General features: G+C 39.9%; 1 protein-coding gene across 3 annotated transcripts in view; it reads right to left on the bottom strand.

The window, feature by feature from the left end:
• The window catches only part of CERS3 (ceramide synthase 3), a 173,868-nt gene that overhangs the window by 48,641 nt on the left and 101,935 nt on the right, over positions 1-23,292 (bottom strand). For all 3 annotated transcript variants that reach the window (XM_081551357.1, XM_081551358.1, XM_081551359.1), the window contains one exon: positions 5,830-5,983. In XM_081551357.1, the coding sequence (XP_081407483.1) occupies positions 5,830-5,983 (154 nt within the window). The remainder of the gene's footprint in view (positions 1-5,829; positions 5,984-23,292) is intronic.

Genomic DNA, 23,292 nt, shown 5'->3' on the forward strand with positions numbered 1-23,292 from the left:
TCATACCTGAATGGTCTAGTGGTTTTCTCCACTTTCTTCAATTTCAGTTTGAATTTGGCAATAAGGAGTTCTTAGCTGTTACCCTAAATGCTTTACTAGGAGGTAAAAAAGTAAAGATTAAAAATCATTTAAAAAATAATTACAAAACTGCTTTATGCTTTTAAAAAGTTCAAAAATAAATTGAAGGATCTATGTTTTAATCTACTATTTTGATTACTCAGTTTGTTTCTCTACTATTTTTTACTCCATACAACTCTTTTAAATTAATTTTCTGGTTATTAATCTTCTTCCCTGAAAAATTAGGAATGGTTAAGTATTATAGTGCTTCCCAGGTGGCAAGTCTTAATGACCTGGATAACCACGATGGTGTGGTCATTCATCTAGAGCCAGACATCCTTGAATGTGAAGTCAAGTGGGCCTTAGGAAGCATCACTACCAACAGATCTAGTGGAAGTGATGGAATTCCAGCTGAGTTATTTCAAATCCTAAAAGATGATGCTGTTAAAACACTGCACTCAATATGTCAGCAAATTTGGAAAACTCAGCAGTGGCCACAGGACTGGAAAAGATCAGTTTTCATTCCAATCTAAATAAGCGCAATGCCAAAGAATGTTCAAACTACTGTAGTTGTGCTCATTTCACATGCTAGCAAGGTAATGCTCAAAAATTTTTGAAGCTAGGCTTCAACAGTACATGAACTGAGAAATTCCAGATGTAAAAGTTGAGTTTAGAAAAGGCAGAGGAACCAGAGATCAAATTGCCCACATCCTTTGGATCATAGAAAAAGTAAGGGAATTTCAGAAAAACATCTGCTTCATTTTCTATGCTAAAGCCTTTGACTGTGTGGATCCTAACAAACTGGAAAATTCTGAAAGAGATGGGAATACCAGACCACCTGACCTGCCTCCTGAGAAACCTGTATACAGGTCAAGAAGCAACAGTTAGAACTGGACATGAAACAATGGACTGGTTCAAAATTGGGAAAGGAGTACCTCAAGGCTGTATATTGTCACCCTGCTTATTTAACTTACACATAGAGTACATCATGCGAAATGCTGCGCTCGATGAAGCACAAGCTGGAATCAAGATTGCCAGGAGAAATATCAATAACCTCAGATATGCAGATGACACCACCCTTTTGGCAGAAAGGGAAGAGGGACTAAACGGCCTCTTAATGAAGGTGAAAGGAGAGTGAAAAAGCTGGCTTAAAACTCAACATTTAAAATATAAAAATAATAATGTTTTTCTTGAGTCTCTGCTGTCAGTGTCCTTTCCCCTCACTGGGAGTCACAGTCCACCTCACCTCCCTAATATGCCCTCCAACACTGCACTGATCTCTGGACCTACTGTGGAGGCAGCTCAGACTCTAATCTGGTCCCGCTCCAGAGGTGCACTGATCTCTGGACCTACTGTGGAGGCAGCTCAGACTCTAATCTGGTCCCGCTCCAGAGGTTCAAGAGGGAGGGGACATATGTATACCTATGGCTGGTTCATGTTGATGTCTAACAGAAAGCAACAAAATTCTGTAAAGCAATTATCCTTCAATAAAAAATAAACAAATTTTTAAAAATATCTCAACATTCAAAAAGATCATGGGATCCAGTCCCAACACTTCATGGCAAATAGATGGGGAAAAAAATGCAAACAGTGACAGACTTTATTTTCTTGGGCTTCAAAATCACTGCAGATGGTGACTGCAGTCATGAAATTAAAAGACACTTGCTCCTTGGAAGAAAAGCTATGATTAACGGCATATTAAAAAGCAGAGACGTCACTTTGCCAACAGAAGTCCGTATAGTCAAAAGTATAATGTTTCCAGTGGTCATGAATTGATGTGAATGTTGGACCATAAAGAGAGCCGAGGGCCAAAGAATTGATGCTTTTGAACTGTGGTATTGGAGAAGACTCTTGAGAGTCCCTTGGACTGCAAGGAGATCAAACCAGTCAATCCTAAAGAAAATCAGTCCTGAATATTCTTTGGAAGGACTGATGCTAAAGCTGAAGCTCCAATACTTTGGCCACCTGATGTGAAGAACTGACTCAATGGAAAAGACCCTGATGCTGGGAAAGATTGAAGGCAGGAGGAGAAGGGGACGACAGAGGATGAGATGGTTGGGTGGTATCATCAACTGAACGGACATGAATTTGAGCAAGCTCCGGAAGATGGTGAAGGACAGGGAAGCCTGGTCCATGGGGTCGCAAAGATTCGCACATGACTTAGCAACTGAACGACAATTGTACGTTAAAAGATTCAGGGTCTTCTAGTCTTGACCTTACCATGCAATTACTGTGTGAATTTGGTTGAGCCCCAGTTTCCTCAGTGTCCCTTATTAGAGTGTTCCTTTCCCTAGCTAAAATAGTTCTGCATGTGTTGAAGTGTCATTCTGTAAACTTAAGAGACACTGCTTGTCAAGAGCAGATGGCTAGGGCCAGTTGCCAAGGCACTGGCTTCTCCAGCCTGGCTGTAACAGCTGCAGGCTACAGTCCCACCTCCGTGTTCTGGCGATGTACCAGTCTAAGCTGTCACAGAAACATGCTTGAGTTGGCCAGCGCCCAGTATGATATTTAGAAGAAAGAAAAACTGAAGAATGATCAAGTTCTAAGTAATATCGAACTAAAGCATGCTGTGCTTCTTCTAATTTCCTCTGAAAGCACTTCTCATGTTTGCAAAGAGAGTAAGCTGAATATGTCAGCCCATCATACTTCCCGATGTGATGTGTGGGCTGGTAGTTCATCACAAAATCCTCCATTTTATAGGAACCAGTTAACTTTCAATGCCAATTCTTGTACTCAACAGCAAGCTGCCTGCTAACCATGGTGTGTATATGTTAATGTCCTGAAATTACAACAATATTGTTATTTTAAAGTAGCAAATTCATCATAAGCATGCAGCAATCCTATTGCTTAGGGAAAATAAGTTTTTCCTATTCTTAAAAAAAAAAAATCACTATTTTTTTTAAGAATAATCACTTTTATCTTTTCAGTCTACCATGCAAATTCATAGAGACCATAAACAGATTCATAAATTATTTTGTAACTTGCCATACAAAATACTGTGACTTCTTTCCCAAAATTATTTATTCATGTGCATGTTCAAAATTACTTATTAGGGGCCTGTCAGACATAAAGAACTTGAAAAGACAAATTCTCAATCTCTGTTATAAGATTTTAAAAAAATATTTTGGAGGCCTACAAACCTCTGCAATTCCGTTTTATAAATATCAAGAATTAGTCACCTCAGTAACAATTGTGTTGTGTGTTAAATGCTAGTTATGTTACAGAATTGAAAACTGACTCGTTAGTTGTCCTCTAAACATTTCAGCTCCTGCCTCTATCCCTCTCCTTCCCTTTGCAATGCAACTACGCCTTCAAATAGCATTCTTTAAAAGGCAGCTTTACGGCTTTGGAGGAAGACGCTGATTTCACAGCCAGATTTGCCACTGCTGTGGAAAACGGAGTACACATGCACGCCAGCTGAAGTCATAAGGGCCGCAAGGATTAGGGCCGTGGGGGCCTCCACTTGCTGCTGTCAAACTGCAATTGGAAACAGCTTTTCCAAAGTACGGCATGAGAAATCAGGAATTCCTGTCCACAGCTCCCCAACCCACAGAGTTTTTAATCAGGCTTGGTATTACCCATTAGAGATCAGAAATATGAAAATCATGATGAAACCAAACAAGAGTATTTTCTAGTTTCCAAGTTTTGTTCTGCCTGGATCCCTTCCAAGCCTGTAATTGCTGTCACTCACCAGGAGATGTGGGTTTGATCCCTGGGTCAGGAAGATCCCCTAGAGATGGGAACAGCAACCACTCCAGTATTCTTGCCTGGAGAATCCCATGGACAGAGGAGCCTGGCGGGCTACAGTCCATAGTGTTGCAAAGAGTCTGACATGACTTAGGGACTGAACAACAACAATGACCAGTTAAAAAGGGAACCGCTTCTGACAGGGACAGGAGCTCTAGGAAGACTGGACCCGAAGGCAGGGCAGGCTCAGTTCAGTGACCTGCCTTCCTTCCAACCCCTGGATATGCAGACTGTCTTAACTGCTCAAATTCAGTTACTTCAACTGTACCTGTCACTTAGGGATAAAGTAATTTTTGCAGAGATCATAGAGAAACTATTGAGAACATAAATAAACTAGAATCATTCAATGAAAGGTTTATTTTCTAATCCACTCCAGCTAAAGAAAAGAATATTTTCTCAGGAAAACAAGTTCAAATCATCAATTTAGTTTAAAAAAAAAATTCAGGATTTGATTTGGGATTAATCCAGATGTAGCCTAATTTCCAATGCCTTTGTCTGGATTTATAAGACCTAGGTATCATTTATGGCAACCTCAACTTCATTTATCAACTGTTCAATGATCTTTGAGACACAAATGCTAAACTAGGAAAATAAATTAATCAGAGATTTAATTTAAAAAATGAGCTTATCAGATAAACTACAAGCACATCTGTTACATATGTCACTCATTCTGATCATGATACAATGCTATGTTATACAGGGATTAGGTAACACCCAAAAGTGGGCCAGCTGTAACTTTCACCTTGAAAGATTCTTAATTAAAATCCCCTCATATTAAAATCCAGGCAAGGAAGGAGTTATGACTTGATTTTTTTTTTAAACTTGCCTTAAAAATTCCAGTTAAATTCCATCTATACAACCAAACTTTCCCTGGTCACCTTGAGTCAATTTCTCTCTTGTTTTTCACAGCAAGTTTCTGGGACCTCTCTTCAGCACAGGACATTCTATACAACAAATATAGTTGCTAGTAGATGAATATTCCCCAACTAGATTCTTGGCTGTTTCCCCAAAAGCAGTGATTGTGTCTTATTCATTTCTTTAAGCCCTCTCCTCCCCTGTTCTGAAATTAAAAACTAGAATTCTAAATGAAACAAACAAAAAAATTCCTTTCCATTGTTTAAAATGTATTATTCATTTCTTAGGGAAGAAGATAGTTTCAGAAAAAGAGTATCGGCAAATGATGGACAAAATTTCAGAGAGAAGAAGGCTCAGGGGCAGAGCATTATGCACAAACTGGATGATCAGCAAAGGTGAACTAAGGATCTGAAACAGCACTTAACTCTCACCATAAAGCCTGCCTCAAAACTGGAGCAAATTTAAGACTCATTATGACTTTCTTTCGGAGAAGGCAATGGCACCCCACTCCAGTACTCTTGCCTGGAAAATCCCATGGATGGAGGAGCCTGGTAGGCTACCGTCCATGGGGTCGCTAAGAGTCGGACACGACTGAGCGACTTCACTTTCACTTCTCCCTTTCATGCACTGGAGAAGGAAATGGCAACCCACTCCAGTATTCTTGCCTGGAGAATCCCAGGGATGGCGGAGCCTGGTAGGCTGCCGTCTATGGGGTCGCACAGAGTCGGACATGACTGAAGCGACTTAGCAGCAGCAGCAGCAGCAGCATGACTTTCTTTAAAAAGCAGCAATCAATTCTTGAATAAAAATTTTCAAGAAAATCCTTGTCCTCTAATAAAAGCAATTTCTTAAGAACACCTTGGAAATCTACTTAATGACCATAAACAGATTCATAAATTATTTTGTAACTGGCCATCCAAAATACTGTGACTTCTTTCCCAAAATTGTTTATTCATTTGTGTGTTCAAAATTACTTACTAGGGTCCTGTCAGACATAAAGAACTTGAAAAGACAAATTCTCAATCTCTGTTATATTTTACAAAATATTTTGGAGAAATTCTCATCAAGACAATCAAATCAAGAAAAAACTCTGGTTAACTATAAATTAAGTAGAATGTTCCATCATCTGGGCCTCACCTTTGTTCTGGCAATGAAATCTGCGGCCCTTACCTCTGTGAGTATACTTCTTTTGAGCATCTTCAGGATGAAGTAACTCCAGTAAAGATTAAGAACTTGCAGGACCATGAGCTGTAGGTTGAGGAAGATGTATGAAAAGAAAGGTTGAAGGTAGTGCAGAGGCAGAATCAGCGTGCAATATAAAATCCTGAAAAACCAAACAAATGAGAATGTTTCATTACAGTCAAAGCACTTCTGAATTTGCAGGAGGAAACAAGTACTTTTTCTACCAAGGCATACAACATTTATTTCATTTCTAATAATGTCCAGGAAAGACTCAAAAGAAAACAATATAGTAATATCACCTTTTATTATCATTTTTGGAAAGTCACAAATGTTCCTCTATCTCAGTTTCCTCTCTGCAAAAAGAACTGTATATACTAACCCCACTCACCTTCCCGGGATTGGAGAACACGAGATAATGCATGTGTGCATGGGGTTATTATTGCCTTTTGGACACAGTCTCATTTATTTGGCATCAAAAGTGAATGGGAAATTCTACATGAGTCAATTTTCTGGATAAAACAGGCTTTTAAAGAAGCAAAAATTCTATTATTACTTTTACTCCCACTTTCTAAAGTGAATTGAATACTTTATTAATTTCATAAACAGACTGCTGGACACAATTTGAACTGCCCTCAATGACCAGGATGCACAGTGCCTTCAGGTACAATTGCAGTATGAAGGCTATCTGTTGTCTTCCCAAACTGCAAACATTGCTGTTTAGACGTGTTTGTAAGTATATTACTTGAATTATAAAAATAGTTTGTTCATACAAAATTGGAAAAATAAGAAAATTACCAATAAAATTATAATTTTAAAAAATAATACTGTAATTTTGTGATTACCTTCTAATTTTTCTTACATATATTTAAATTTTATTTTTAAAATAACATATAGTAAAATTGACTATTTGGGGGTGCGCAGTTCTACAAATTACAATAAAAGCATAGATTTGGGTAACCACCACCACAATATAGAGACAATGGGGTTCCATCAACCCCCAAACCTTAGTTCTGTCCCTTTATAGTCATATTCCCAGGCCTAACACTTGGCAACCACTTATCTATTCTCCATCCCTTTAATTTTGTCTTGTCAAGAAGGCCATATAAATGGAATCATACTGTGTGTCAGCTTTTAAGATTGCCTTCTTTCACTCAGCACAGAGCCTCTGAGATTCATGTAAGTTGTCGTGGGTATCAATAGCACTATTTTTTTTAAACTAGTGAGTGGTATTCCATTGTGTGGGTATACCCATTAGTGAACATTTGCATTGTTTCCAGTTTTTGACGATGGTGGACAGACTGCTATAAATATTTATGTAATATATATGTTTTTGTGTGCATATGAGTTTTCATTTTTCAAGGGTAAATACATACAGGTGGGGCTGTTGGGTATCACACTGCCAAGTATATGCTTAACTTTACAAGAAACTGAAATCTTGTTTTCCAAAATGGCTATTTTGCATCCCAATCAGCAAAGAGTGAGAACGCCGGTTGCTGCCCATCTTCCGCAGCACTTATCATTACTCTGTAGAGACTTTGCCACTGCAGTAAAAGTATCACTTGTGGGATCTTATGTTCAGTTTCATTTAGCTTTAAATCAAAAGCAGTTTAAACACAATCCCTAGAACCCTATCTCTGACAAATAGCAAGGAGATCTGGACCCACACATAGGGGCAATGCCCATGGTCAGCTTGAAGCCATTACAGAAGATGGACCATCAGCCCCTCTGCCACTTATAAGGTTTTAAGAGTCCAGACTCCTTCAGGAGAAAATCTTACAGCATGCAGGTAGCTAGATATGAGCATGGAAATGGAGACGGGGACCAGGTGGCAGGAAATCACACATCTTGTAAACAGCAGGGGTCCACAGGTAGACAAAGCAAAGCAGAAACCTTCAGACTGATAGGAAATTGGGTGATAAGGGTCTGAATAGAAGACAAAGAAAGGTGGGGAAAGGTGGAATCTCCTGTGTCCAAATGTAACCTTTTGCTCATTATGATCTTATTAAAAATAAAATTAGCCTTATAGATAAGAAGTACCCATCATGCACTGACACTTCCGATCTAAGCTAAATAAGGACAAAAATGCCTCCTCCTCTCAGGAAAATGGAGCTGGCATGAAAATCAGGGAAGATGCCCCCCCCAAATTCCTCCTTAGTGAATATCCTGCCCCTTCATTAGTATGCCCATCACAACCAGTTTACCAAAGAAAACCAGTGTGGCAGCTCCTTACCTGCCTGCTCACTCTCCCTGAAAGCGTATCCTTACTTAAATAAACACCTACTTTATTTTCTTTAAAAAAAAAAAAAAAAGTTTATACACTGTTTGAACAATTTGGTGTGTTAGGGGAAGCACACTGACTGAATCGACCAACCCTGTCCAGGCACCATAGTCACCATTTGCATGAGTTGTTTTATGACAGGAGGTCCTGGTAAGGAACATGGAACTAATAAGCCACCACCAAACGGACGAGTTCGGGAAAGGTCAAAAGGAGACACCATGTGTCTGACCACCTCCCAGAATCCTTGTCACTGGCATCCATCTTGGCAGAGCAATGTGTGTACCACCAGGAAGGACTCTGAGTCAGGATGACTGGTCAGAGACAACCCAGAAACTAATCCCATCACCATAAAACCTGAGACTGGGGGCCATGGGGCAGAGCGGTCCTCCTGGGTTCCCTTACCTGACTGCTCTCCGCCCAGGCGCCCTTTCCCAACAAAACCTCTTGCTCTGTCAGCACACGTGTCTCCTCAGACAATTCGTTTCCGAGTGTTAGACAAGAGCCCATTTCTGGGCCCCGGAAGGGGTCCCCCTTCCTGCAACAAATGGTGACTCTGGTGGGGACTCTTCTTCACCATGACTGACATCCTGACCACTTGGGGTACTCAACTGACATACTGACCACTCAGGGTGCTTGGGGACCAGCTTGCCCACTGATGGGCCAGACCCAGCAGCTCCAACTTGGACCCTTTTGTCCTTGGTCTCCTCCTGACGCAGACAACTGGCCAGGGTGCCCCGACCAGGTAAGGAACAAAAGACTTTACTGACTTCTCTCACCTTCCCTCTCTCTTTCCTCTCCTTAACCCTTCCTACCCTACCCTTTTTTCTAGTCCCCCAGTCTTAGACACAGGAGTCTAGTCGAAGGGTCTCAGACTGAGCTGAGGATCGGAGGCCAATCACCTCTGCTTGGCAGAGAACTCGAATTCTGGTTCTGTTCTGGTTTCTGGCTTGAATTCTTGTTCTGTTCTAGTCTGGCCTGGTTTCTGGTGGGGCTGATTTCTAGTCCTCCCTTCTCTGGAGGCCCAGAAGTCCCATAACACCTGGGTATCTGCAGGTGGCAAGAGACATCTGTAAGGTCACCCCTTTTGCTCCCCCATCCCACCTCCTTCCCCCTCTTCGTTCAGCCTGGCTTCCTTTCCTCCCTTTGAAATCTTTGAAGACTTGAGATTATTTTCATTCACTCTGCTAGAACTTGGATCTGAAGATCTGTGTCTCTATAGGAGGTTTTCTGAGAGAATGTAACCTTGTATTTAAGGGAGTGTCTGATTAGGAAGGCTGGGCACGTGTATGCGTTCTGTGTTGTGATTTGTGATGGCCATTTTGCTTTGTGTGGCTGCCATTTTGTTTAGACCTGATGCTGTTTTGTTAGAGCTTGATCTTCTCTTCCTTGCCTTGAGATCAGGGCTCTCAGGAACAGGGCTCTCAGGTCTAGATTACTAGACCATCTCTAATTCTTAAGACTGAAGGGAAAATGGGAAGAAGCTTTCAAAAATGTTATTTATCCCAACTGTTATTTCTAAACTGGTGAATTTTATATTGTAATATCTGATTCATGACTAAGTTTAGAAAATGAAGCCAAATCTTGTGTTGTGGCTGTCTGGATGTGTATGTAACAGTATGTGTCTTTGTCTCTGGATAACATTGTTGAGATTAATTTGTAAATGAGCTCTATTTAAATGCCTTAAAGAAATATAAGTGCTTACAAATCAAACAATTCCAAATTAAGCTAAATGAATTTCAGATTCATGTGAACTAGGAAATATTCAATATTAAAATAATACGTGGTGATATAGACATGTCTTTAGAACCATCAATAAGTATAAAACTTCTGTTGTACCTAGATTTACTAGAGGTCAAATAAGACTGTATTCTATCTGTTACAAATTTGTTAACAAGAAAAGGAACAAACACAATGTGGAAAAAAAACTTTTCGGGAAGTGTTTTTAGTAAGAAAAGGTGTGAGCAATGAAAAACTAGTGAAATGAGTGAGTTATGCATGACCAGGATTTTCTAAGACTGGATTACAATTAGTTGGGTTAGTAGGTTTTGTTAGTAATAACTTAGCTACAGGAAAACTGGTTAGAACCAACGAGGTCCAAGATGACAGAATCCACTTTCACTAGACCTTGAGCCTTGGTGTGTACACCCATCATGACACATGCAAGCTAAGTGACACACCTGCCAACTTTGGCTAAATGTGACTGACTGTTCTAAACCCTTTTGATTTTGGAGGGACAAAATTTCCTAAATCAAATTCTATTGAAGTTCTTTTGACCTCTAGTTAACTTTGGGATGCTTCAGAGGGCCCCTGAAACATCCCAAAGAGATATATTAAACTAATTGTGTTTATTTGGTTGGTTAAATTACATGGGAATTATTATCAAATGAGTAATAAATCCTCTCAGGTTATATTGTATGATAAATGTGAACATAGACATCCTAGAACTTATATGGAGCTCCTAAGATTCTGTCATGTTCTGGTATTCTAATGGGAAACCTGATTACTAAGGTTAACAAAAGGACTGAACTGGTGAATATGCTTATAACTTTTATGGTTTCTATCTGGAAAAATTTATGGGTTTGAATCAGTGTTTTCCAGGAGTAGGGGAAATATTCCCCTCAAGCTAATTATGACATTAATTTGGTAAAATTATAAACAAGTGGAAACAATTATCTTTTCTATCTGACCCCTCCAGAGATTGGAAACTCTTAGGTTTCCAATAACTTTATCAGGTAAGTTAGGAAGGTTATGTCACTAACAAGTACAGAAATCTCAAGGAATTTTTGAGACCTTGAAAAGTGAAGACTTCACCCAGATTTGTTAAGGCAAAATCTGTGATAAGCCTTTGGCATGACTTTCCTAGCCCTGAAAGATTTTATTTTAAAAGTTCGGTCTGAGACTCTATAAAAGTTTCAGCAAAGCAAAAAGTCTGTGATCATCTATGGTTATATAAATCATCAGGTCAGGTTTATTGAGACCAGAACTATTTCGCAAACAAACTAGTCTTACTTTGGTTATATTTGGTAAAAATGAGGGTGATTTTAGGGAGAAAAAGATGTTTCAATAAATGTTAAATCCCAGTTTGTTAATGAAAGTCTGTATCTACTAAGACCCATTTCCTGGATAGTTCTTTGCTGTTAGGGTATATTAATGCAAAATTTACTTGACTTATTAAGACACCCCCTAAGTTTGTTTCTGAAGCTTATCTCAGTAATCCATCTTTCGATGAAGATCAGATGCCTCACAACCTACAACCAGGACTGGAAAAGGACATAATTTTAGGGACTGTCGCCAACCTGGATGGAAGGACCTTTTTATCAGGTACTCTTAATTAGCTCATTCACAGTGAAATCGAAGGTAAACCGACTCTTAGATTAATTCCCACTTCCAAAGGCCCTTACACTGCACTAGTCTATAGAGAGGACAGCGGACTTGATCTCACCTTAAAATGACACCCAGAGGAGAAACTGCACTACAGCAGGATCAGAAGAAAGCAACATCAGAGACAGACAGTTTGCCCAAGATGCTGCACCTGATTCATGTGATCATTTGTCATGTTTTCTAGACTTTGTGGACCTTTGCATATAAATCAAATGCTTTTCTATCACAGGCCTGATCTATGCTAGTTTTAGAAATCAATCCAATTGTTGGGATTGTGGCCAATTACCTGTGTCCAGTTCTGGGTTACCTTGGTGAATTTCTTCACTCCAAGGCTCAAATTGGTTGGCCCTGAGAAAATTTACTTTAAAAGGCAAATTATAGTCATGTTCAGGTCACTACTGATACTACTGGATGGGATCTCCTCACCTGGCCAATTAATAATGCCTGCTTTGACGCTGGTCATAAATTTGAGTTTTCTTCTACTACTCAAGCTCAATCAGAGAAACAAGCAAAGTTTCAGCAAAGGAAAAAAATCTCCCACAATTACGGGATGGATTTATATAGATAACACCAGGCTATGACAATTTAGGTTTAAAGTCTCCTCTATGTTGGGAACAATTAAGTTATACTAAGAATAATCAGTCTAGTAACACTAGGAAACTGGGCTATGTGCCTTATAGACAGTGCCAATATATAATTTCCCTGGAAGATAAGTATTCGTACGGAACAGACTAAGTCAGATGACCTGGGATGTACTGGGCTGTATCTAATGGAAGCTCTTAGCTTAATTCTTACTTATGACTTTAGTAGTACTGCTGGCTATGTTATTTGTATTTCACCTGTTTTACAAAATTGCTGTTTCTTACATTACCAAGTGTGTGACTGAGCCTCTGATAAAATAATATATAGTTTCATATGAGATTGATGATGATAACAGTGTACCTCTAGATATGGGAAGAAGCAGCAAGAGAGAATGTTTTCCTGGATCAAGAGGCTAGTAACACAGGTGGTCCAGAGAATTTTGGATACTGTTTTATGGGCTAGTCCACTAACAGCACATTGAGTGGCCTGTCGGCAAAATCTTTGCCAGACCTGGGAATTGCCACTCATGGGACCATACGGTCATGAGATGTGCCCCCCAAATCATGGTCCAGCTTATGACCATGAAGGAGCCCTATCAACTGAAAACTGGCACTTGCCATCTACCTCTACAAAGATCAAACCATGGCCACTGCAGTTGCTGACCTTTAACAACCCTGAAAGGAGTTCAGGGTGGAGACAAAAAATGAGGCACTCTGTGTTCTGGGAAAAACTGGAAGAACAGTCCTTCAGATAGATATTTTCAGGAAAAGATTTTATGAATCCTAATCCTGGCATGTTCCTATACCTAGAAAAACACTAACATTGTTAATGGTAATATCTGCTTTGGCTATTAAGGAGACTATCACAACTAAAAATCAAAATAGAGTAGCTATGGTTCAGACATCCATGGAAATAAGTTGGTCACAGTATGGGTGTTAATTTCAGACTAGTCCTTATATTGCTAAGAACTTGAGTTTTCTGAGCTGTGTCAGACTTAGATGCCACCAGACAGTCTCAGAACGATGTCTGTAGGAAGCTAATAACTGCAACCTTACTTTTTATAAAACTAGGCAACTGGCTACAAGTGTCCCCAAAGTGCCAGGTCCAGACCTGGTTTCATGCTTATTCTTCTGAAAAGAAATGAGATTTATTCTGTCTATTAAAATTCCAGTTCTCACTCCTCCAATTACTTCTAGTTGGGTCTGTTACACCAAAATGGGAGACCAAGAGATTGAGATTTTAATCATACAAAACTCAGATCTAGGACTTGGAACTCAGAAATACTTCCAGTTCAGTGTCTGTCCCCCAAACTGAGGCAGTCCTATGCCCCATTTTGACAGGAAGTTATCAGAGTCATAGTTGCACAATTCCCTGAATTAAAACTAAGCAGGATTCCGTCGGGCTCTAGAGTACAGATCTGTTCTGTGTTCTCCATTGCTTGTCTGTAGGTTATAGGCTTCATCCAGCCTCTTTGACCTGAGTCCCAAAGGGCAGATTCAAACAGCTGCTGATCAGGGGAGGGAGGGGATACAGAAACAGAGGAGGAGCAATCCAATGGTGGCACAGCCTCGAGGCAGGGTCCTGGTTCCTACTCAAGAAACATGTAAATGTAACAATATCTTTGAGTCCTTCAGCAGAACTGGGACCCCCACCCAGGTAGAGGATGGTAACTTCAGGCTGAGCACAAGATTCTTGGCGCACCGCCCTGTTGCCTCACCACCAACCAATCAGAACAAGGTCACACAGCCTGCAGCCTTCACCCCAAATGTTGTCTTCTGTTTCTGGGGCCCAGTGATGACCATCCTGTTAGGCCTTCTGTCTGGCCCTGTATATTTCATCTCTGACAGGGGCCAACAGTATCAAGCTAAACTGCTATTATTATAAGGGTGAATGCTGGTTTCAGGCACTGAATACTTCAACTTAGATCAGGTTAAGAGAAACTTCTGCTCTGCTAGGCAGGTCTATGCCCATGCACAGCAGGAAGAAGTTACAGAAGAAAGAGACCTCCACCCCAGTTCCCAAGAAGTTTCTTGAGTATGAAGTCTCTCAGGGGGGAGTTGTTAGGGGAAGCACACTGACTGAAACTCCCCACCCTGGCCAGGCACCACAGCCACCATCTGCATGAGTTATTTTATGACAGGAGGTCCTGGTCAGAAACATGAAACTAATAAGCCACCACCAAACAGAAGAGTTCAGGAAAGGTCAAAAGGAGACACCACATGTCCGACCACCTCCCAGAATCCTTCTCACTGGCATCCATCTTGGCTAAGTGATGAGTGCACAACCGGGAAGGACTCTGAGTCAGGATGGCTGGCCAAAGACAACCCGGAAACTAACCCCATCACCGTAAAACCCGAGACTGCAAGCCACGTGGCAGAGCTCCTGGGTCCCCTCACCCTGCTGCCCTCCACCCGGGCGCCCCTTCACGAAAAATCTCTTGCTTTGTCAGCCCACATGTCTCCTCAGACAATTCATTTCTGAGTGTTAGACGAGAGCCCATTTTCCCCCTTCCTGCAACAGGGGTTTGAACAATTCCCAAATCAAAGGTTATTTCTTTAGATATGTATGTTCCTAAACATGAGAATACTATTCCAAAGTATACATTAAAAGTATATAAGTTCAAGGTTATATTAAAAGCCATTAAGACTTTGCCATATTATTTTCCAAAATTGTAACAATCTATAAGGACACAAGCAATTTATGAAAGAAGAGTTTTATTGAACCCTCCAGCCAGTACCAATTGGGTTTAAAATTTGCTAATTTAAAAAATTAAACAATTTCAGCTTGCATTATTTGCAACTTTTGACAGTTCCCTTAGTAGTTCTACTTCCTTTTTTTGTGAGTTGTTAATTCAAGACTTTTATTCAAAAAGCAATGATATGAACTCTGAACTCAATATAATAGTCATTTATCCATTCTACTTACGTTATTTTTTTCAGAAACTTAGGAATTACAGAAAATATAAAGAGGTTAAAGTAAAAATCACTTAAAATCTCACAACTCACAGGTAACTCAGCACATACTATGTCTGGTAAACATAATTCAAAACATCTTTCTTAAGAATACATTATTTAAAGTGTTTTCCCCACTTTCCTATTACCGTATGATCCTATATAACAGGGATCACACTATGCTTGTGATTTTGTACCCTGCTTTTGGGCTTCCCTGGTGGCTCAGGGGTAAAGAATCTGCCTGCCAATGCAGGAGGCAGAGTTTTGATCTCTGAGCTGGGAAGATGCCCTGGAGAAGGAAATGGCAATCCACTCCAGTATCCTCTCTGGGAAATCCCATGGACTGAAGAGCATGGTGGGCTACAGTCCATGGGGTCACAAAAAGAGTTAGACACGACTTAGCAACTAAACATGTTACAGAGAGCTTTCCATGTCAATCAACATATTTATAAATTAGGGATCAGCAAACAATGGCAACCCACTCCAGTACTCTTGCCTGGAAAATCCCATGGACGGAGGAGCCTGGTAGGCTGCAGTCCATGGGGTCGCGAAGAGTCAGACACGACTGAGCGACTTCACTTTCACTTTTCACTTTCATGCATTGCAGAAGGAAATGGCAACCCACCCCAGTGTTCTTGCCTGGAGAATCCCAGGGACAGCAGAGACTGGTGGACTGCCGTCTATGGGGTCACACAGAGTCAGACATGACTGAAATGACTTAGCAGCAGCAAACATTTTTTAATAGGGACAAATAATAAATATTTCAGGCCTCTGGGCCATTTGGTCTCTGTTGCAACTGTTCAAATGACCACTGCAGTGTGAAACTAACTATAAACAATGTATCAATTAATAGGTGTGGCTGTGTGCCAATAAAACTTTACTAGCAAAATAGTTCAGTGAACTGGATTTGACCTATAAGCCAATTTGCCAACCTCTACTATATGCCATTCTATGTAATAGCTGCACAGAAATCCATTTATACATATCATAACTTATTTAGCTAATCTCTTAATAGACATTTGTTTCCAAATTTTCACTACATTATGAAGAACACTGTGAGATGTTACTTGTGAAGACATTTTGATTAAATTGTTCACTTCCTCCAAGTTGCTAAAATCCTGAATCAAAGAGTATATTCATTTTATATTTTGGAGTGTATTGCTAAATGCTTTCCATCAAGACTGCACCAATTTATATTCTTGCACCCAGTGTATGACAGTGTCTGCTTCCTGGGATCTTGATCAACATTGTAGTCTGTCAGCCTTTACCTAAAACAACATTACATTGCTTATATATTTACATCTTTATTTCTTGTGAAATGAAGATATATATGAGTTTTTAAAAATTATTATTATGATTTGTACTTTTGTGAACTGCTTCTTCGTTATATCTGTCCAATTTTGGGGGGGATGTTTACTTTTTCTGCTGACTCCTAAATGCTTTTTATATATTAAGGATAATGCATCACTTTTTAATCATGTTAAATAATATCACATGTTCTGATTTTTACAACTTTGTTTATAATTTTTCTTGACAAATAAATTTTTAAAACACTTTTGTAACAAATATTATCAACTGTTTCCCTTACAATTGCTTCCTCTATGTTATGCTTTAAAATGTTTTTCTCACCCCTAACATTATAAAATATATCCCCAATATTTTCTTAAAATCCTGCCTCTATGTAAGCTGAGTCACTTATTTACGTATATTCTAAACTGTAAAATGGAAGCAATGAGTACCTACCTTATTCATTCAATAAATATTTATTAAGCACCAAAATGACACCAGGCACTTTGTGGGAGCCAGAATGAATAAAACAGCCTGAAATTCCTGAGCTAGTAGGGCTTACATTTTGGTGCCTGCATCCACAGGGATTAAGGGAAATGATATAAATAAAGCCTACTTGCTATTATTATTTGCTGGGTCTTTAAGCAACTGTGTGCCTTATTCTGCACTCTCTCAGTCTAGAATGCCCTTCATTTTTTCATCTGAAATTCTTCTTACCTATCAAAGCATTGACTCCTCTACAAAAACATCTTTCCTGATCACCTCTTATAACTTTCTTCACGGCTCCTCTGCTACGAGCTTCTTCAGAGCATTGGGCTGATTCACTTTACCTTACAGTGAAAGCTCTTATATGAGTTGACTCCTCATTAGCCAGCAAGCTATCCACAGGCAGTGGCCATGACGCCTTCATCTCACGTGTATTCTCCCATCACTTACTCCAAGACCTGGTCCCATACAAAGCCCCCTAATGGGAATTTTTCATTGTCAAAATTAGCAAAGGAATCTACTAAAAAATACCTCCTTTATACATCCTATCAAGAATGTAAATAACTACTTAAACATACAATTAAACTCACTGTGGTCCATGCAAAGAAAAAAAGAAAAGAATAAGGGAGAATATTCCAGGGTTTTGACTGAATGGAGATTTCCCTCTTCTCTCTATAGCTGAAGGGAAGACAGAATTGGAGGGAGTGACATGTACAAAACTCTCAGGTGGAGGCATTATGGAAAATTCAAGGGCTAAAAAGAAGACCAGTGTGGCAAGGTGGGTGGGGGCAGGGGGTAGGATGGGGTGGAGGAGGGGTGATGTGGGTGGGGTGTGTAAGATGAAGCTGGATTGGTGAATGCAGCCATCTCCCACTGGCCTAGAAAGCCAAGATCAGAGGTGTGGCCTTCCCTGTAAGAGTTTTGGGAAGCTTTACAGGTTTTAGGAAGGAGAGTAATAGAGGCCCTTACACTCAAATCTATCGTTTTTCCAGTAGTTATGTACGGATGTGAGAGCTGGACCATAAGGAAGGCTGAGCACTGAAGAATTGCTGCTTTCTAATTGTGGTGCTGGAGAAGACTCTTGAGAGTCCCTTGGACTGCAAGCAGATCAAACAAGCCAATCCTGAAGGAAATCAACCTGAATATTCATTGGAAGGACTGATGCTGAAGCTGAAGTTCCAATACTTTCAGATTGTGATACTAAGAGCTGACTCATTGGAAAGGACACTGATGCTGGGGAAAATTGAAGGCAAAAGAAGGAGGTGGCAGAGGATGAGATGGTCAGACAGCACCACCGACTCAGTGGGCAGGAATTTGAGCAAACTCTGGGAGATAGTGAAGGATAGGGAAGCCTGGCATATTGCAGTCCATGGGGTCTCAAAGAGTCAGGTACAACTTAGCGACTGAACAACAAAAACAATACTTGGCCTAGCGTCATCAGAGCTGGCCTCCGGGATTGAGGCTGCTATTTTTTGCCTGGCAACCTACACAACTTCCTGTTCCTTGGGTGGAACTAACCCCACCTCTCTGGCTGAGAGGCTCCAGAGAAACACAGAGTCAGCTTTGCAAACTTAAGAGTTCTAGAAATGGAAGAGACTGCCATTGAATGCAAGTAGCTCCAGAGCGAGAGAAGCCACTGCAGAGAGGAGAGGTCAGTCAATAGCACAGGCGCTGGAGCCTGCTACATTTGGATCATGGCTTCCTTGGCATCTACAGCAAGTTACTGGCTTCTCTGGGCTTCAGCTTCTTCTGTAATAAAACAGAACTCACCTCTCAGGTTGTTGTGAGGATTAAATGAGTTGACAAATGGGAAGAGCTTAGCATACAGTAAGCACTCAAAAATGGTAGTTATAACATTATTACGACCACCACTATGATGAGATGAAAGTGAAAGAGGAGAGTGAAAAAGTTGGCTTAAAGCTCAACGTTCAGCAAACTAAGATCATGGCATCTGATCCCATCACTTCACGGGAAATAGATGGGGAAACAGTGGAAACAGTGTCAGACTTTTTTTGTTTTTTGGGCTCCAAAATCACTGCTGATGGTGATTGCAGCCATGAAATTAAAAGACACTTACTCCTTGGAAGGAAGGTTATGGCCAACCTAGATAGCATATTTAAAAGCAGAGACATTACTTTGCCAACAAAAGTCCGCCTAGTCAAAGCTATGGTTTTTCCAGTGGTCATGTATGGATGTGAGAGTTGGATGGTGAAGAAAGCTGAGTGCTGCAGAATTGATGCTTTTGAACTGTGGTGTTGGAGAAGGCTCTTGAGAGTCCCTTGGACTACAAGGAGATCCAATCAATCCATCCTAAAGGAGATCAATCCTGGGTGTTCATTGGAAGGACTGATGTTGAAGCTGAAACTCCAATACTTTGGCCATCTCATGCAAAGAGTTGACTCATTAGAAAAGACCCTAATGCTGGGTAGGATTGGGGGCAGGAGAAGAAGGGGACGACAGAGGATGAGATGGTTGGATGGCATCACTGACTCGATGGACATGGGTTTGGGTAAACTCCGGGAGTTGGTGATGGACAGAGAGGCCTGGCATGCTGCGATTCATGGGGTCGCAAAGAGTCGGACATGACTGAGCAACTGAACTGAACTGATGATGAGATGGCTTTCTACCACCACCCTCTTTCCTACTGCAAAGGGCTAGTTAATAACACATGGAGGGCAACACAGAGTTTGGGTCCAGTCTGGAGATTCTAGTTTAATTGGTCTGAATTAGAACCTGGCCATGAATATTTTTTCAAGGCTCCCAGGTCATTCTAGTGAAGTTATAGTTTACATAGTTAGCACGTAACAAGCTGAACTGAAACAAAAAGTGGAAATCATGGGAGATCTTTTGGGGTGAGATCCAGAATGATACCTAAAAGATAGTCCAATCTCTCAGCCTTAATTCTTCTCATCCTTTACCAAAAGAAGAATGGGAAGGAAAAAAACGAAACATATCTGCCCATCTAAATTTTGTGTGGCCCAAACACATGTGTATCAAGTATGTGTCCTGAACATACATGTATCAAGTGTGCAGATACGTGTGAACACACAAACACTCACACATTCCCCTTGTGGGGCCTGTGGAATCTCCCTTTTCACAGAGAATACTCCTCAATTCTGCTCTGTCCACTGGCCTTTAACCTGTCCAAATGGACACACTACCATGGTGCCTATGGATGGCAAAACTTGGCCTTTTCTCTGTTTTGGGTTTTGTTCCCCATCTTTACTCTTTCAATTGCTAAAGTTTACCTGGTTTGAAAAAAATCACACTGTTGGTATAAACAGTTGGTTTTGCTGGGCTGGATAAGATAGCCACCAAAAATTGTTTTTTTCTAATAAAAGTTAAAGGTCTTTTTTTCTTGCTAATTGTGGGTGTAAGCATTAAGCCTTTTCAGGATAACAAATACTGGTTCTATAGGTGTCTAAGTTACCATCTTACATTTTAGAGATGGCTTACATTTCAAAGTGACCAAATAGTTGAAGAAAACTTTCTAAAACTTAGGTAAGGCAGCCATGTCTGCTCTTATCAAATTAAGTAATTTAGTTGGAAACATATCTGTTTTGTTTCTTTTTTGTTTTGTTTTGTTCCAAAATTTTTTTTTTAATTTTATAAATTTATTTATTTTAGTTGAGGGCTAATTACTTTACAATATTGTAATAGTTTTTGCCATACATTGACATGAATCAGCCATGGGTTTACATGTGTTCCCCTTCCTGGACCCCCCACCCACCTCCCTCCCCATCCCATCCCTCTGGGTCATCCCATTGCCCCGGCCCTGAGCCCTTGTCTCATGCATCGAACATGGAATGGTGTTCTGTTTCACATATGATAATATACATGTTTCAATGCTATTCTCCCAGAACGTCCCACCCTCACCTTCTCCCTCAGAGTCCATAAAATTGTTTTATGCATCTGTGTCTCTTATTCTGTCTCGCATATAGGGTTATCGTTACCATCTTTCAAATTCCATATATATGCATTAGTATACTGTATTGTTGTTTTTCTTTCTGGCTTACTTCACTCTGTATAATGGGCTCCAGTTTCATCCATCTCAGTAGAACCGATTCAAATGTATTTTTTTTAATGGCTGAGTAATATTCCATTGTGTATATGTACCACAGCTTCCTTATCCATTCGTCTGCTGATGGACATCTAGGTTGCTTCCATGTCCTGGCTATTGTAAACAGTGCTGCGATGAACATTGGGGTACACGCGTCTCTTTCAATTCTGGTTTCCTCGGTGTATATGCCCAGCAGTGGGATTGCTGGGTCATATGGCAGTTCTATTCCCAGTTTTTTAAGGAATCTCCACACTGTTCTCCATAGTGGCTGTACTAGTTTGCATTCCCACCAACAGTGTAAGAGGGTTCCCTTTTCTCCACACCCTCTCCAGCATTTATTGCTTGTAGACTTTTGGATAGCAGCCATTCTGACTGGTGTGAAATGATACCTCATTGTGGTTTTGATTTGCATTTCTCTAATAATGAGTGATGTTGAGTATCTTTTCATGTGTTTGTTAGCCATCTGTATGTCTTCTTTGGAGAAATGTCTGTTTAGTTCTTTCGCCCATTTTTTGATTGGGTCGTTTATTTTTCGGGAATTCAGCTGCAGAAGTTGCTTGTATATTTTTGAGATTAATTGTTTGTCTGTTGCTTCACTTGCTATTATTTTCTCCCATTCTGAAGGCTGTCTTTTCACCTTGTTTATAGTTTCCTTTGTTGTGCAAAAGCTTTTAATTTTAATTAGGTCCCATTTGTTTATTTTTGCTTTTATTTCCAATATTCTGGGAGGTGGGACATGGAGGATCCTGCTGTGATTTATGTCGGAGAGTGTTTTGCCTATGTTTTCCTCTAGGAGTTTTATAGTTTCTGGTCTTACGTTTAGATCTTTAAGCCATTTTGAGTTTATTTTTGTGTACGGTGTTAGGAAGTGTTCTAGTTTCATTCTTTTACAAGTGGTTGACCAGTTTTCCCAGCACCACTTGTTAAAGAGATTGTCTTTTCTCCATTGTATATTCTTGCCTCCTTTGTCGAAGATAAGGTGTCCATATGTGCGTGGGTTTATCTCTGGGCTTTCTATTTTGTTCCATTGATCTATATTTCTATCTTTGTGCCAGTACCATACTGTCTTGATGACTGTGGCTTTGTAGTAGAGCCTGAAGTCAGGCAGGTTGATTCCTCCAGTTCCATTCTTCTTCCTCAAGATTGCTTTGGCTATTCGAGGTTTCTTATATTTCCATACAAATTGTGAGATGATTTGTTCTAGTTCTGTGAAAAATACCATTGGTAGCTTGATAGGGATTGCATTGAATCTATAGATTGCTTTGGGTAGTATACTCATTTTCACTATATTAATTCTTCCAATCCATGAACACGGTATATTTCTCCATCTGTTTGTGTCCTCTTTGATTTCTTTCATGAGTGTTTTATAGTTTTCTATATATAAGTCTTTTGTTTCTTTAGGTAGATATATTCCTAAGTATTTTATTCTTTTTGTTGCAATGGTGAATGGTATTGTTTCCTTAATTTCTCTTTCTGTTTTCTCATTATTGGAGTATAGGAATGCAAGGGATTTCTGTGTGTTAATTTTATATCCTGCAACTTTACTATATTCATTGATCAACTCTAGTAATTTTCTAGTAGAGTCTTTAGGGTTTTCTATGTAGAGGATCATGTCATCTGCAAACAGTGAGAGTTTTACTTCTTCTTTTCCTATCTGTATTCCTTTTATTTCTTTTACAGCTCTGATTGCTGTGGCCAAAACTTCCAAAACTATGTTGAATAGTAGTGGTGAAAGTGGGCATCCTTGCCTTGTTCCTGACTTTAGGGGAAATGCTTTCAATTTTTCACCATTGAGGATAATGTTTGCTGTGGGTTTGTCATATATAGCTTTTATTATGTTGAGATATGTTCCTTCTATTCCTGCTTTCTGGAGGGTTTTTATCATAAATGGATGCTGAATTTTGTCAAAGGCTTTTTCTGCATCTATTGAGATAACCATATGGTTTTTTTTCTTTCAATTTGTTAATGTGGTGTATTACATTGATTGATTTGCGGATGTTAAAAAAACCTTGCATTCCTGGGATAAAGCCCACTTGGTCATGATGTATGATCTTTTTAATATGATGTTGGATTCTGTTTGCTAGAATTTTATTAAGGATTTTTGCAACTATGTTCATCAGTGATATTGGCCTGTAGTTTTCCTTTTTTGTGACATCTTTGTCTGGTTTTGGAATTAGGGTGATGGTGGCCTCATAGAATGAGTTTGGAAGTTTACCATCTTCTGCAATTTTCTGGAAGAGTTTGAGTAGGATAGGTGTTAGCTCTTCTCTAAATTTTTGGTAGAATTCCGCTGTGAAGCCGTCTGGTCCTGGGCTTTTGTTTGCTGGAAGATTTCTGATTACAGTTTCGATTTCCATGCTTGTGATGGGTCTGTTAAGATCTTCTATTTCTTCCTGGTTCAGTTTTGGAAAGTTATACTTTTCTAA

Source organism: Giraffa tippelskirchi, chromosome 12 (genome assembly GCF_054371585.1).
Source record: "Giraffa tippelskirchi isolate mGirTip1 chromosome 12, T2T-mGirTip1v1.2.pri, whole genome shotgun sequence".
In the NCBI taxonomy this organism is placed as follows: domain Eukaryota; kingdom Metazoa; phylum Chordata; class Mammalia; order Artiodactyla; family Giraffidae; genus Giraffa; species Giraffa tippelskirchi.